Raw genomic sequence first — 17,785 nt, 5'->3', positions numbered from 1 at the left:
TAATTTGTAACTTTCTGTAATTCAATGAAGATTAAACATTATTAATATAATAACATTAATACTGTGTATTTACATATATAATAATAAATTACATATGAACAAATTCCAATAAACATGGAATGATATGTAGTAGAAAAAATTTACACTCACTTAATTATTATAATTAATAATACATTACTTAATGTTAAGTTTTTTATCATTTATACAACATTCACACAGTTTTTATTTATCTTTTTCAATATTATGTATATATATATATATATATATATATATATATATATATTTATACTTCTTTTTAATGTAAATTGATTTCCCTTCTTACAATCATAACAATCGATTATCCAAATACACTTAAGTATAAAACACTCGATGATAACAATTTTTTAAATATAAAACTATAATACTTTTTCAGTTATTTAAGACATTGGAAAAATATATGTAATGTAATAATAGATGTAAGGAATAGTTGCACCGATGATGAAGTGTGATTTGCAGACGATGTGTCATCTGGATTATTACTCCTAGGATCTACATTTAGACAAAAAAAAAAAAATGCCAAAATAACTTACTAATTTTTTTTTGTTAGTTCTAAAAACATATCCAATACCCATATCCTTGTATATTATTTTTTCCATCCACCTCATATTATTTTTAGGCCTTAAAACTTATTTGTTTGATCAAGTCTAACCAATTAAAACAATAATAATTTGATTCTTGGATAAAATATACAACCGTTGATCCTAGTTAGCTAATCCTAAGAATAATGATTGTTTGGAAAGGACCATGTTAATCAGACATCTACTCATTGTCATTAACAACTGGGCATTACAAGAAGCTCCATGCAATGAATTCTTGTGAAAGACTTCCATACCCATGAGTAGAAAATTCAGTTAACTCGACAAATGAAACTGATTATTTGCACCAGAGCCAACTTGTTGAATGGTTCTTAGAGAACCAATATGCAGACAATCATTTTTCAAAGAAAATCATTTGTAGTGATGAAGTGTACATTTTCACTTGGGTAGCTTTGTTAACAAGCAAAACCACAACAAAACAATGTACATGGGAGTCACTGTTTGGTGTAAACTTTGAACTGGTAGTGTGATCAAACCTTTCTTTTCTCAAGATATAAATGTAAATACCATGACAGGAAATGGAAAACATTACCGCAACATTACAACTTTTACTTGCCTTATTTATGTATATTGAACAGGTATGATCCTGCTGAATGGTATTTAGTGTTGACAAGACTGCCTTTGTGCACAAGAAATTTCTGGGCAGAGTTCTCTCACACAAAGGCAACTGATGTGACCATATAAATCACCAATATAACTCATGTTACCAGTCTGGCACCATGTGGCTATTTTCTTTGTGGTTTAGTGAAATTGCAGGTTTATGAAAACAAACTACAAACCTTGCTACACATCCAAGGAGAAAATCTGACCTGTTACTAGCTAAATTGAGGACATGAAAAATTATCACAAGTTTCACTGATAGAGTGACTAAATGTAAACCAAGTTGTGGATGATATGCTAGATATTGTTTATCATAACTTAACAAATTGTCTTTTCTATATGCTTTATGAACCACACAAACCTACAATCTTGGATTTCATTATTTCATCCTTGTAAACAAAAAAGTACATTGCAAACTGTCAACACCCTCATTTTTGTTTCATTAACTGAATACATCTTTTTTTGAGGGACCAATTTGTATCTCAATCACTGAAATGCTGAGGCCCAAATTTGTCTCATTTTTTAATGATTTACACAGAAAAAAGATAGAAAAGAATTTTCTGTAGAAGATGTAAAGACTGAAAAAGAAAAAGAATTGGGGAAAAACTATTTGTAACAGTGTAGTTCAGGTATAATTGTTTTAAATATAGCAGGTAACCTAACCTATTAAATCGCAACACGTATTCTTGGTAATGAAGTAAAAGTATATGCAATTTCATGAAAATGAAACAATTTATTTGTCTGATTAACACTGGTGTTCTAATTGGAACACCCTATGAAGGGTTAAGAAAAAACATAGTAATTCATATGAACGTAATTACTATTTTTCTAACAATTAAAAAAATTGTCAAAAAAATAAAACAAAACCAACTCTGAATGAGTTAAAAATATAGGCTAAAGTAAATAGTAATGATAATAATAACAAATGCTTTTATTGAAAGAATATAAATTAAACATAATATCTTCATCAGTACTCTATCATCGACAATGACAAAAACAGACACAAACTGAATTTATATTTATATGTACATAAACTGAAAGTAATCAATGTGGGAAAGCTCCATCTGAAGAAACTAATGACAAAACTTATTAAAAAACATAGCTAAACATCAAAATTTTTTCAAAGAATAAAAATCCTTCACTGAATATCTTTGTTTTTAATAGAAGATGATTGCTATAAGAATGATTAGATTATTACGAAGAGGTGGATGGATTAAAATAACATAACTTTCTGTAAAAAAAAAAAAAACAAACAAAAAACATGCAAAATATCATAAAATAATCATTTACTATATTTAGAAGACTATAGATTTAAATACAGACCAGATCTGTTCAAAAAATATCTGCCTATATTTTTTCTCTATAACATATTTGAATTCAAACAGTAAAATTTTGTAGAGTCCAGCATTAGTACTTTATATGCATGCATGTTTTTTGCAATCAATTATTGTCAGTTGTCATTGTATGTAAAAGTGTAACAGAAGCTGTCACTATTTTATTTTGTGCCTAATGATGTAAATGTACACTGATCATTCTAAAAGCAAATTCAACAGAAGTTGCTGATATCTAAGGCAAAACAATTTGTAAAACTACACAGGCTTTCAGAAACAAAGTTTATTGAAAGTAATTCGGTAACACATTAAAGTGGTTATCAAAATTGCTAGAGTTTAGCTGAGAGCAATTAAAGTATAGTATGTCATCAACCAAAATTCAAATGTCACTATTAACAATATCTAGAGTTTAATAAGAGAAAAATAACTGCAAAATAGGAAATAACACTGGGATTAGTTTTGGTTCGGTATACTTGATTTTAATTAATAATCTGGGCAACCACATAATTTCCATGAAATTTATGCCAAAGTTGTTTTCACTTGAACAAAGTGATTCATTTTGATGTTGCATAGACATGCTGGAATGCACAAACAGCGATTTTAACTTTCTAAAGATTGTGTGATAAATACTGATAAAAGTTAGGTGTGTCGATATGACCTGTAAACCAAAGCTCAGTCATCACAATGAAAGTCACAATCAACCCCAAGGCTGAAGAAAGCAAGACAAGCGAGGAGAAATGTGAACCAGCTTGAGTATAAATTAGAAAGTCAAAACAATCCTACCTGGAGATTCTGAATTTTCCTTGTCATGCAATTGTGAGAATCACACAGTGGTATCTAATGACAACATATGTCACCCATTCATGTTTAATCCATGTCATTCATTTGTTTCATGTTTGTCATGTCATTCGTGTTTAATCCAGAATTTCTTGATCAATATGTAATTCCTCAAGTTAACCATACTCCTTACTTACCGGACATGGTTCTTGTGATTTCTGGCTATTCAGAAAAATGAAGATATTGCTGAAAAGATTCTGATTTGACAGCCAGGAGGGCATTAAGGCAGGACATTTCCAAATTCATCATTGTCGAACAGCTAGCACCTGTGCGCTACTACACATTCCTAAAGGACTATGAAAAATGTTTATCAAGAACTGCTAAGTTAAGAGCTTGTAGTCAGAAAGGTAATTTTTCATAGGAAACTTGGATTGATTACTACTAATCCTTGTATCATGAAACTGCGTAGCAGATATAAATATGAAATCTGCATGTATGAGTTATATCTTAAGTTTTTTTTACCTCCAGGACCATCGTTAGGTATTGATGCAGAGGATGAGCTGAATGTTTTATAGCGTGTGAAAATGCCATGCCTCACCAGGACTTGGAACCCGGAACCTCCGAATGAAAGGCTGAGATGCTATCACTTGCATCACAGAGGCCAGCATATCTCTATAGTTTAGGTTGAATCATTGTCACTCCCATGTGCAAGTACAATTATTGTTTTGTGTGTATAATAATGTACTTATAAGCTGTCACTTGTCAGGCGCCTTGGCATGCTGATGACAAGCAATTAAATATTACGTTGAGTCTTTGTTACCGATGTTTAATAATGATAATATGTTTGTAATGTCTCACACCATTATTTAGTTCCATGAAAGAAGGTATCTCAGTCTGTGTTATCATGTTACTTTGATCGGTTAGATACAGTTTTATAGTCCACTTTTTTAACAGCTTCATTCGGTGTTATTTTCATTAATTTGAATTAACCCTGTGTTTTTGTGCCTATTGGGCACAACAGTTTGTGATTCTGTCATGAAACATAAACCAGGAAAATGAAAGTAGCTCTGAAAAAAAAATCAACGTATTTGTATTCTTAAAACAAGATAACCCTGAAATTTCAGTTAGAAGCATTGCCCAGAACATAAGTAATGCAACAGGTGTTAGCAAAAGTACAATTTTTAATATAATAAAGAAACATAAAATTAATGGTAAACATATTAGCCCTAAAAAGATTTGAAAGCGTGTGAAAATGATTGAAAAGTCAGATGATTCTACTATCTGACGTGTTGAAAAAGTCAGATGATTCTACTATCCGTATTTGATTGAAAGACCAGCGGCGCCCACAAGGCTGTGCCAATTCCCAGTCCTAGCGAAATCGCCAGCAAAATCCCCGATCGCAGATCTATCAGCTGCACGTATATGATGATGTTCTGTGGCCGATTCGTATCTACGATCGTGCTCAAGCGCGATCTGATCATCGATGTCCACCGGGGGCCCGTTATCGATTGGGTTGCCAGGGCCGAGGTAATTATGACCGGGGAAATTCATACAACAGACTGGTCGACGGTCCACAAGTGCGGTCTTATATACCGCACACAGCTCACCACCCCACTACCGCATGATCGCGTACTGGATACTTGTCCGGATCTGGGAACCAGATCCCGCCTCACACCTCGCAGACGAACAGCATGTCTGAATGTATCGGAGGTTCCGGAGCACTGCTATCATAAAAAAAGGTTCATTCATTTTATTTCAATAATGGTTCCTAACTTGAACAAATATTAAATGCCATAAATACGATTCTGAACTGCCAAATTTTTATACAAGTACATTACATCGTGTTTTAAAACCAATGAAATTTCTTTCAAATCCAGAAAATAATTCTTCATTGATTGAATGTGAAGATATTATTTCACAGCTAGGGAATATTTAAGAAAAATTTCTTGAAGAAAGATTTCTTGACGAGGATAAGGCAATTTATAATCTAGATGAAACTTTGTAAATAATGGACATGCATGGGAAAATATATGGGTGAATAAAGAAATAAAGAGAGCAAAAGACGCTTTTATGAAAGGTTCGTAAACTGGGGTTAAAACCCTAGCTGGAAAAGATAAACGATTAATAGTAACACATGCTGGAAATGAAAATGGGTTTTTGAATGGCAGTTTTATGCGTATTCCAGATCTTCCCAAGAGTACCACGATGAAATAAATGGTGGTAATTTTATCCAGTGGTTTAAAAAAATTTTCGAAATTGTTGCTGAAGGATCCGTCATAGTAATAGATAATGCACCATACTATTGCCTGAAAAAAGAAAAATTCCAAACACTTCACCCAAAAATCAGAATCAGAAATTGCCGAATGGTTAAAAGAAAATTACATACACAGAAGACATGTTAAATGTAAAACACTTATACGGTTAGTAAAATCAGTTAAAAATTATATTCATAATAAAGTAGATGAAGTAACAAAATTAAAAAACTGTGCCATGTTGTATCTTCCTCCACACCATTGCAATTTTAACCTAATAGAACTGATACGGACACAAGTAAAAGGTGCACTGGGAGTAATAACACAACATTTAAGTGATGTAAAAAATCTATTGACAGAAGGTGTTTAGAATAGATGTAAATGCCTGGAAAAATTGTATTCAACATGAAATTAATTAAAGAAAAAAGCATGGGAAGCAGACAGCAGTTTGTATGAAAAGATTATTGAAGATATGATAAATTTGAAAATTATGAAAATAGTTCAACAGCCAGCAGCTTATCACGTTTTGGAAAAATATACTGAGGAAACAAATTTTTTTTTCTGTTTTACTTGATGAAAATTTAATATAGTGGTAACACATAATTTCTTAAAATTTTTATTTTTAAGAAAAATATAAATTTACTAATTTTTGTATTACAAGTTATATTTATTTTAAAAGTAAAAAGAAGAGTTTTTTCTCGGATGGATTGTGCTAATTAAATTAGAATCATCATACTATTACATTTTGGTTTGTTATTACAAACACTTTTGTAAAACAAAACATAATAAAGTTTTCATGACCAATGGATGAATTTTTTAACAGACCTTGTGTATAAATGCATGTGTGTGTGTGTGTGTGTGCGTGTGCATTTTTATATATTGTGTAAATGAAGAAACTGAATAATTAATAATACAACTAGCAAACTTTATTTTCTAAAGAAACACTTTTATATAATTTGTAGCCAAAACACGAGACTTGTGTTCAACATGAAACTAATGTTGAACGAAGGAGGAAAAAATTTGCCAAGTGTACAACCTGATTTTGTAAAACCAGTATAACCACATATGCTTTTTTTTTTCATTTTTTAAATTGCATCTTAATGTGTTTTATTTAGTAGAAAATTTCACAATTATTAGGTCAACACTAACTGGAATAAAATTTAATTCTTTATCATTTTAAGTCAGTGTTGAATCTTGTATTAAATTATATAAATTACTCATCTAAATAAGACACAGTATGTCATAGTATATAAGTGATTGTTCACAGTTCCATTGTAGCTTAACTTAAGTTCTGAAACTAATTAGTTTATTTATCTAGAATTATAATTGCCCAAAACATTGTAAATCTATTTTTTATTACATGCTGAATGAAAAATAATACCTTCTTAAAAAAAAAAAACCTAGAAAGAACTGAAAAGTACAGAAAAAATACAAGAGTATTAATTTCTAACCATAACAAAAGGCTTCATATGAATGGACATAGGAATGTGACATAGATATTTCTGAATTCAATGAATTAATAATCACTTTATTTAAATATCTATAAGCTGAATTATCGCAAATATTCCAGTAGTATTATATCCAGTCTCACATCTAACACAGTTCAGAAGTTATACAAAGAACAACATTATACATTCAGAGATTGAATAAAAAGATAATAAACAAACAATAAGGTAAAATTACAACAGAAATTAAAACAATTAAAAATTATAAAAAATTTTAACTAAAAGAAGGAAATGTTTCTTCTTTATTTACAACAATTAAAATAGAAGAAAATAATTTCTTTTTAAAAATAAATAAAATAATTAAAAATTATTCAACTTTTTTATTATTCAAATTTCTTATATTAAAACACCAAAAATATAACTATTATAGAAAAAAAACTATGAAAGCAGTAAAGATCTATGAAGAAAAATATATTTTTGAATTATATACCATAAACCAGAAAAAAGTCAATCATTATAAAATAAACAGAGAATACAATTATTTATTTAAAGGAAGACTTGAATTTTTACATTTATCAGTCTGCAGGATTTGTTTTTCTCCACTCTTAGTTTCATATTGGTTTTTATCAAATTTTTTTTTCATTTTCTTTACATTATTAAAAAATGAATAACAAGGATAATACCTACCTTTACAATCAGTTCAAGATTGGCAAATATTTTATCATATGTATCCTAGCAAGTTAATAAAACTATCCTACTAAGTTAATAAAAATTAAAATAAGTTACTTTTTGCATCTAACTTTTATTAACAGAATGATTTTTTAATCCACTATTACTGAGTCAAATGTGGTCAATGCACTATGTATTAAAAATTGAAAAAAAAAAAAAAATTTTTAAATAACTTTAAGAACAGACTTGAAGATTTTATTTAATATTTTTTTATAAATAATACACTAACTAGCCTGTCTAATGAAATAGTATTGCACTACTATGTCCACTACTGCACAGTACAATTCATAATAATAAAAGAAAAAATAGTGTAATATAAAGCAAGTACAGTGGAGTATCAGTAGTCCGGCATGTCCAGTAATCCGGCATTAAAAATATCATAACAATACATGTTAGGTGAAAAAATTCTGCACTTTGATAAAATTTGTTGACAGGTCTTATGAATATGTATGAAATATGTATTCATAAGAGTATTAGGATCGTATGCATGACCATTATCTAATATTATAAGAGTATGTTTAGCAATATTGGAATTTTCTGGTTATTGTTTTTAATACTGTCGAAGATCTTGAGTCACACTTAATTTGCTGGTAAGGTGGACTTTAATTTTTTAATAATTTATTAAATAAAATCAGTGGTAACCATGTTTGAGAAATTGATTCTTATAAAACTATTGTTAAAATGAAAATTACTTGTATGTATGTCACGAAATAATGATGAGCATGAACTGATGAGTTTCATGTATTTTTTTTTTGAAAATGATAAGGATCCAATTATTAAAAAATCATGTTTTGTGATATAACAGTTGGTTAAAAATATAAAAGAGAAAAATTCTAGAAGATTAATAAAAAAAACAAAACAGGAATCTATAATAAATACAATCCTCAGTAGATTACAGATAAAAGGAAATAATTATTTTTTTAGAACTGGAAGCTGTTAACTTTAAGTTGCACATAACCTAGATCATAAATGATTTACATTTATACAGGCTGTGGCATAAAAAAATTGATGGGGTTTTCATTAGTGCACAGATGGTGAATGGAGGGGAAAAGGATTGGGGCTGACTGCCCATATGGAACAATTTTATTAACAATGGAGATATGGTCAAGTGAGATCACGGGTTTGTCGTAGTCATTTTTCAAAAATGTTGAGTCTTTTGTTACTACTACCCAGGGCTAGTTTTGCCAACACTTCAATATAGGTCAAAGACCTATATGTGTTCTATTTTGTAACACCATTTTGTTATAGATGTAGAACTTCAGAACTATATATTCAGCTTTAAAAAGTATGCACATACAAAAGGTAAATGCCAAGACAACAGAAAACGTCAAGAACATTAGGTAAGCAGGGAAACCAGCTTACCACACTTCTAAAATTCCTGATCTTTGAACTTTAAAGGAGATACATTGCTCGCAATTGAGTTTGGCACTAACAAGATGGAGCAGCTGCTTACATAGCTACCATTGCAATGGATTTCTTGAACAGAAATTTCCTGCACGCTAATTTCTCACTTGAAGACATGACCTACTCATGCTATAGACTTCAGCATTTTCCAGCGGGGGTTTCTTAAATCTGAAATGTATGTGAATAAACCTCATAATTTAGATGAAATTAAAGGGGCTATAAGCCAGCAAATTCCTGCAATAAACAAAGTGATGTTACATAGAATTTTTAAGAGTTGTGGTGAAAGGCTTGAAGAGTCCCCCCTTGAGTGCTTATAATAAAAAATGGATGTCATTTTTATAACTTAAATTTGTTTTCTCGTATCGTGTAATTGAGAAATGACATGCATACCACACTTGGGAATATAAGTTTTTAAAATAATTTCTGGATTATCGTAAAAATAAATTTTAGTGTGTTGTATAATAATCTGTTGTTTGTTCAAAACCTGTAAGATTTTTATGACAAATTCTGTAGTATGACTTATCAGCCAAGTTAATTCATAACAAATCTTTTTGAAGACCAGATTCTAAGCTTTCTTTTAAAGTTATTTTAATAGTAACATGGTTTTTTATGAGTATATTTAATATAAATAATTTGTTATTCTAATTGCATTTTTCTTCAAACTCAAAGTAAGATTATCAAATATTATTTATATGTTATGAAATTGGATTTGTATAGTTACATACATTTTTACAACTGTTTAACACTGATTGCAAGTTCAAAATGTATTTTATACAGAATGAATTCTAACATAAAATCTACATTTTAAAATGCTTACAATCCTGTTTGTAAATGAATAATACTACTCTCATCATCAAAATTTAATTTATATTTTTTATGTTCATCATAAAATACTATATAAACAACAAAAATAAGCTAAAATATTTTTGTTAATTTTACATACACTATATGCTATTTAGATTCTAGATTTTTAGATTGTAGTAGGGATAGGAAAACCAGATTTTACCAAACTTCTGGACCAACTTATTATACAACCTCTAGAGAGGAAATTGTCTCAGGAAAGTATCAGAAAATTACTGAACTGCCACTAATAATTTTCAATTAGGAAAAAAATTGTTTCACTAGTTTCATATATTAGCCTGGTAGAAATGAAGAAAAGAGAAATAAAAAAGAGGATAATAATTAACCCATAGGATTTTTATGATTTTATCTGGTTCTAATATGCAACACTTGCGTATAACATAAATAGTTTTTTTTTTCATTTTGTTATAAAAAAACCCACAAGTTTTATGGCTGAAGATGTAAAAACAGAACCAAGTAATTAAAAGAAATGTTCAGATAGAAAAAAAATCATGAAAGTATAAACATGATTAACAGAGACCATAACTGATGAGCTTAAGTTTTATTATATAATAATTAAATATTACTTAGCAGTATCACAACAATGTACAATTTTCCAACTAAAGATAATTCATTTAGTTAGAAAATATTCCTATAAAAAAATTTTCAATACGCTGTATTCACTATTAATTGAAGAATACAACTAATGATTTCAATTTTTATTTTTAATTGTAGAATTGAAATTAACTGTTAGGTTTTTTCTATACTTTAGCATATTGCTATTAAAGATTTCAAAAGAAAGTATAAGTCACAATATTTTTGAGAACCACTGTCTGCTTTAATCCTTGTTCAATAAATTTATGAAGTTTCAGCATGTCTTTCAATAGTAAGATTAAAAAAAAAAAAGAATTAGGTTACACAATGATCAAAATTGAAAACTTTTCTTCACTGAAATGCATCCAAATGTCTGTAAATTGTTCTTAATTTCTTAAATGGAATCAAAAAGTTAAGATATAATTTCTAATTACCCATCATCCAGTACAAAGGCTGAGAATAATTGTAACTAATTTCTTTAAGAAATAAAAAAAAAAAACATATGAAACCAAAACTTCAAACAACTGAAACTAAAAATCTGTACTACAGTAGCTTTCTTAGTTTTTTTGTCAGTGAAAAGCTGCAACACTTGTTTATTCATACGTCTCATTAAGTGCAATTGTAGTTTATATACCTGGATCAAAAGGCCCAAGACGTATTAATTAAAATGTGAAGAATGACAAGAAAACATCTGTTAATAACATGAAAAATGGTTGACAGGAGACAGTTTTCAAGGAATTTTCAGACGTAAATTGTAACTGTTCTAGGACAACCTTGAACTGTCTACCTCCCCCACAACGAAAGGTAAGAATTGAATCTTTGCACCAATAAACAAATAAACTATAAATAAGAATATATACTAAGTAAAAAATTGTTAAAGTACTTTTCAAAGAAAGCATCTTTGATGGAATAAAGAAATATTATTAAATAAAAATAAAAAAATTGAAAACAAATGAAAATTCTTTTGAAGGGTAATGTTACTAGCAAACAGAAATGTTATACTGAACTAACGAAAATAATAAAATATAAATTAGGCCAACATCACAAACGGTTTTGATACCGAGCATATAAAATGAATACCCAAACTGAACAAGGGGTTAATAAGTGCATGTATTCTTCATTTAAAGAAGGCACTATAATATTTACAGATAACTTTTAAGAAGATAAAAACCAATTAAACCACACATTCTATTCATTAAACAAAATAATACAATACACAGTTGCAATTGTGTGAATTCACACGTGTACACATGAATAAATACAAAAAAATAAAATGTTTTTAAAGACAAAAAAGATTTTGATATTAAAAATGTATTATTACTATAATAAAAAGTTAAAACAAGAGCTAAGTAAAATAGAAACTTAGAATGTAAAAAAAAATTATCAAGAAATGTTTCTTCTTGTTTAACTGAACAAAGACTGTACTAATTATTATTAATAAACAAATTAAACAAGAAAACTAATGTAATGAAATTAAAAAAAAAAAAAAAATTTTTAAAAATTACAATTAAATGTAATCAGTTAGGATACACGTAGCACGATAAAATAAAATTAGCTTAAAAACATTAAAAAATTATAATCCAGAAAATTAAAGAATGTTCTGCAACCACAGACAAACCCCATCAATTAAGAAAAAATAGTACAAGGAAAGACAATAAAAATAGAATTTGAAAGATCAGTCTGAAAATTAAGACTGAAGAATCACACTAGATCAGTCCGCAAACAGAAGATAATATAAATAAATCTTTTTAGAATATTATAAAATTAAATGAGATCAATACTCTATTAATGTAGGAGGATTGTCCAGAAAGTGAAGAACATTTTGATATAGAAAAATCAAGATAAGAATTAATAAAAAAATTTTCATCTTATATTTGCAGAAACCCTTAAACTACGTTTCAACATGTCACCACACAAATTCAAATACTTTTCATAATGAAATTTGGGATTTTCGACCAGAACATCGTGAACATTTGTTCATCCCTCGTTGAATATAATCCACCATTTCTTAACCAATGCTTCATTCATCACACTATCACTACAAACTTCTTTTATTTGCCTGTAGATTTCAATGGGTCAAAACTTTTTTTCATTCCAAAACCTGATTACATTACATACTTCACATTTGGTGGGATTTTTTATTTTGTCATACATTTTGAAAGTTGTAAAAAATGTAATCGATCATTTAGCATCACAGTTTAGTTCACACTGAGCTTGTAGTGTTTGGGGTTCAATGGCATGCCTATAATGGCTAGTGGGACTGGAGACAAGTGCCAAGGTCAAATGTTCTTTACTTTCTGGATGACTTGTATAAAAAATTAAATTAAGATCACATTTTAAACAGTTAGAACTAGCTTAAAGGAGAGGACTTCACAATATAAAATTTTACTCAAGGAATTCTATAACAAAATTTCTATTTATAAATTTCGATCAGAATCTACAACACGTTATACGGTAAAAACATATATAAAAACAGAAAACATACAGTAAAAACATATATGTGATACCACTGACAGGTAATCCAAATACCCTAAGTATAAGATTACTAATTACAGCCAACTAATGTCAAAAACACACAGATATGTTAAGTAGAATTGGCAACCTCCATCAGTGTTTTATCCAGCATATAACACTTTCACAAATTTGATATATATTGTTCTAAAACAAGGTAAGCTTTGTTTTTTTGTTTTTTTTTTTGTCACTGAGAATAATATACAAGTTATAATACTGACTATGTACAGAATGTATTAATCAACACTTAAAAACATTCTCTAATATAAAAACATAATTGCTAAGTTAAGAGTCTTTATCAATATATATATATTTCTCCAGCCAGTTTTCCAGCTACTGTTGGGTTGTGTGTGTGTGTGCGCGCGCACACACGTGTGTAGACAAATTAAATTCATTTGCTGCCAGCTTGCCGTGCCTGAAGTAGCTGCAATGTAAATGTAAATACCAATAAATATGTAGTCTGGAACAGACTTAGGTCAATCACTCCTTAGACTTGTGGTTAATTGAAACCCAACCACCAGAGAACCGTATAAAAGCAATTACCTTTACAAGGACTTGAACCTTAGAACTCTCAACTTCAAAAATCAGCTGATTTTGTGATAACAGGTTTTACCACAATACATATATATTATTTCTACTTTATTAAAATTGTTTTTACGGATTACTTTTTAAATTAATCTCATTAAGTAATTATGTAGAGATTTCTGATTCTTCAGAATAAATTTTATAAAAAGTTAAATATTATGTAATACTCTCAAATTGTAGTGTTTCTTTTTAAAATGATAGGATTTTTAATGTTTTTTAGTTTACATAGAGAACTAAAACTAACCATAAATAAATAATGTGTTTCATATTGGAGTTGGTACTTCTAACCCAACCACTGAAAGAAAAATTACAGAAAAATCCAGATCACAAATTCCCATAAAAAAATTCAATTTATGACAAATATAAAAAAAAACCTGAATTCATTAAACTCAAACTATCTAGAATCAAAAAATTTAAATATTAGGAGAAGTGATCACTTAAAACATTTTTACATGGCTACGAATTCAACAACAAGAAGAGCAGGTTAAGAATGCGATACAAGAACGGCTCAGACACTCGAGGTGAATAATTCTTTACTACTAGAATAAGAAAGTTCACAGAAAACAAACAAATGCCTAAATGTATCCAGGGATTATGTGGAAATGTTTCATTAGTTTCATTGTTGCAGAATAAATAATAATTTTTCTAGTCATCTGACTCAACAACTCACATATTTACATTAGATTTAAATAATAACATATAAGTGTTAAAATTAAATTCAGGGTACTTTGATGCATATAATATAAATAAATACTTCTGCCTATCTTTATTTATTTTAAAAACCAACACAACACTTTTCATTCACTACAATCATTTTTTTTCGTGCTGTATTAATATTAAATCATCATTTTTTTTCGTGCTGTATTAATATTAAATCAGTATGTTCATAAAATATGGTCTCAAATATTTGTTTAACCCAAAATAATCTGTATACATTAGTGCTATGATTTTTTTGTCAACAGATATAACTACTTTACAGCTACCAGTAATAAACAGCATAACATTGAAGCTAACCAATGGCAACCATCTAGTGATTGTTTATATCTGCATTCAGTACTCAAGTTTCCTGCATTTGGATAACAGTTACTATTTTAGTATGAAATAATTTCAGAATCTTTGTATCGATGAAATAAACTTAAATTTAATAACTAATTTAATTTTGATGATATGGAAGAAATGTATGAATTTAGAAGATGAATGTAGTAATGATGAAAATCTTGTTATTAGGGATATGATACTGAATTCTAATAGTTATAATGACAAAATGAAATTCTTCAGTTAAAAAATAGTTTACAACACCAGGTACACTTAATATTCTTAACACTCTCATTAGTTAAAGGGTTAAGATTAGTTAGTTTTTCAATAACAGTCTTTTTTATGTTGAGGAAATCTTATTAGGTCATTTGATTAGAAGCTGTTTACCTACTTTTCTATCTTCAGAATCTGTCAGTGTAATAATCTTGCCTTGACTTCATCCATTCTGATGATTTTTCTTAAAATTACTTTTAGGGAATCGTAAGTTCTTTTTTTAAAAGAAATTCAAAAAAGCAGTTATAAGGAACGCTGTGTATTCTAAAAAAACAAGATTTACTTAAAATTATCTTCTTTTTACTTTCTACTTTTAACAAAAAACGAAGTAGTCAAAACTTCTTTATATCTAATTACAGTAATCCAAACATAAGATTACTACAATTAAAAAATAATTTACATACACTAATGACTGGTTAGCAGTGAATGTGTTAAGATTAAATAAATTATTCATACCAATCACTGGAGCTGGTAGATGAAATACAATTTGTATTCATACAAATTGTACGAATACAACAACAAAACTAAGTTTCATTTCACTTTTTGTACGAATACAACAACAAAACTAAGTTTCATTTCACTTTCAACATAAATTTTGCTCTAAATAATATAATTCTTTTAAAGTTATTAATTATTCAAATCCATAACAGTTAAAACAGGTAATTGTTTAGGCATTAGGATAAGTTCAGCATATTTTTCATACGTTTCCTTTCCCAAGATTAAGTATAGGGGACAGAATGTACTGTGTACATAATTAATATGTACAGGTACATAGTGTTCTCTATATATCTATTAATACCCATTACGCACCCAACCTAAATCCATTATGAAAATAAATCAATCAAAAACAATAACAGAGTAAGTAACTGTCCACACTTCACTGTACCTACCTTTTGTGAAGTAATTAAAAAAAGAATATTTTTTAGCAAGGTAGATTCTGAAATTTTCAGCAACTAATGGGTTTCTCTTAGGACCAAATAGCTGCTGATGAAAATTTGTCTTAAAAAGTCTACTACATGAATTTGAATTAATGAGTTTCATTTAACTAACCATTATTAATAATCAACAAAAAAGTTGTCTGTATCTTTGCTAACCTCTCCCTCTGTATCTAGATATCAATCTGTATAGATCTCTGTATCTATATATCAATGTGTGTGTGTGTGTGTGTGTGTATATATAGACCAAGTATTATACCTAGTAAAATCTAGAATACGCGAAATCTAGATGTTATTAAATATAATAGCCATGAAAAAAGCTGAATTATAAGATCTATAAAACTGAATGTGTGCTAACAGCTTAAGTGTATGTGTGTATGTGTTAATGCATTTGTAAATAAACATAAATGCAATGTATATGGATTTTATTTCAAAAAATTATGTATAAACAACTAAAAAATAATAAATTATTTTATTTATCCTTAAATTAAATAACTTATATCTTGGAACTTATTTTACCTAATAATATTATTAAATTATGTTTCTTATTAGAAAAAAAGAAGAAATCTTCATGTATTTATTAATATACACAACAGTACTAATATTATATTAGTAATAGTAATATTAATATTAAAATTAAAATAAATAAATAATAATAAGAATAATAATACATTCACTCGACAATACGGACATGCAAATAATAACAATAAATAAAATGATTACTCACCGCGAGCAGTTTTAACAATGGCCTGTGCAGGTGTGCTGAACCCAATAACATTATGAGCTCTTAATTCAATTTTGTAATACGCATCTGGTCTTAAACCCATTAATTCAAAAGTAGAAATTTCATTTGTTCTATGTTCTAATGATATACATTCATCATCTGAAGTTGGTGTCCATTCGTTTTTATTGACTTCTGATTTCTGAACCTGTCAATAATAAATATATGAAGTGAATAAACATATTAAAAAGAAAACAATATTTATTTTAAGTTAATTTAACTTAATTTTCTTTAGAAAAATAATAAATTAAAAATTATCCTGCAGTAAACTCCCTAATTATCTGTAATTATTCCTTATTGAGTGTCAATGGGATGATAGGAAATTAACGAAAAAATTACAGAAATTAATTAAATCAACCATTACCTAGAAATCTTGGACTACCAAAGATTACACATATCCAAAAGATTTCTAAAAAAAAAATGTTTTAAGGTTTGTAAAATATAAATGAGAGATTCTGTTCAGCAGAATTTACATACACTGACTTTATTAGAAGTTGTAGATTTCAAAATGGCTTTCATCTAAAAAAAATACATTTATCCACTTTCCAATCACTGAAATTTACTGCTCATTCAGCTACTTTACATCAATCAGCTTGATGAGTAAGTAGTGCCATGACATATTGTCCTACATACTTTTTATTATAATTCCAAGAACATTTTACTGAATCTATGAATGGATATCTTAATTGACCAGATTTTACATCGATTTCACAATTGATAGTCGAGTTAATTCTGATTTTCAAAAGTGGTTTGATTATAACAAACACTATATATGTTTAGTTGACTTTTTCTTCTCAAATGAAAAATTGGCATCATGTGATTTACTTTAATATTTTATCAACATTTATCTACATCAATACAACAATCTTAAGCAATATCTCTCCATTTTGATTTTAAACAGTTAAATTTACAGTTCTGTTCAACCGTAACTGTTAAAAAAGTAACTTTACTATTAACAATGAGAGAAAGTCAAAGCAAAACACACAGAACTTTAACCCTTCGTGGACAGAAAACCATATATAGGTCTCTGAATGTGACCAGCTTCATGTAGTTACATA

General features: G+C 28.4%; 1 protein-coding gene across 2 annotated transcripts in view; it reads right to left on the bottom strand.

Annotated features, from left to right (window-relative positions):
• The window catches only part of Fas2 (neural cell adhesion molecule fasciclin 2), a 108,744-nt gene that overhangs the window by 56,746 nt on the left and 34,213 nt on the right, over window positions 1-17,785 (bottom strand). The window contains exons 11-12 of one of the 2 annotated variants that reach the window (XM_075377618.1): window positions 16,674-16,875; window positions 285-528 (exon numbers count right to left, since the gene is read on the bottom strand). In XM_075377618.1, the coding sequence (XP_075233733.1) occupies window positions 413-528; window positions 16,674-16,875 (318 nt within the window). In that variant the 3' untranslated portion in view covers window positions 285-412. Of the gene's footprint in view, window positions 1-284; window positions 529-16,673; window positions 16,876-17,785 lie in introns of those variants that run through there. The other variant, XM_075377617.1, reaches the window with a different exon arrangement.

The sequence above is a fragment of the Lycorma delicatula genome, chromosome 10 (assembly GCF_047948215.1).
Source record: "Lycorma delicatula isolate Av1 chromosome 10, ASM4794821v1, whole genome shotgun sequence".
Lineage (NCBI taxonomy): Eukaryota > Metazoa > Arthropoda > Insecta > Hemiptera > Fulgoridae > Lycorma > Lycorma delicatula.
Note: the sequence above shows the minus strand (reverse complement) of the source record. Positions and strands in the feature narration are given on the sequence as shown.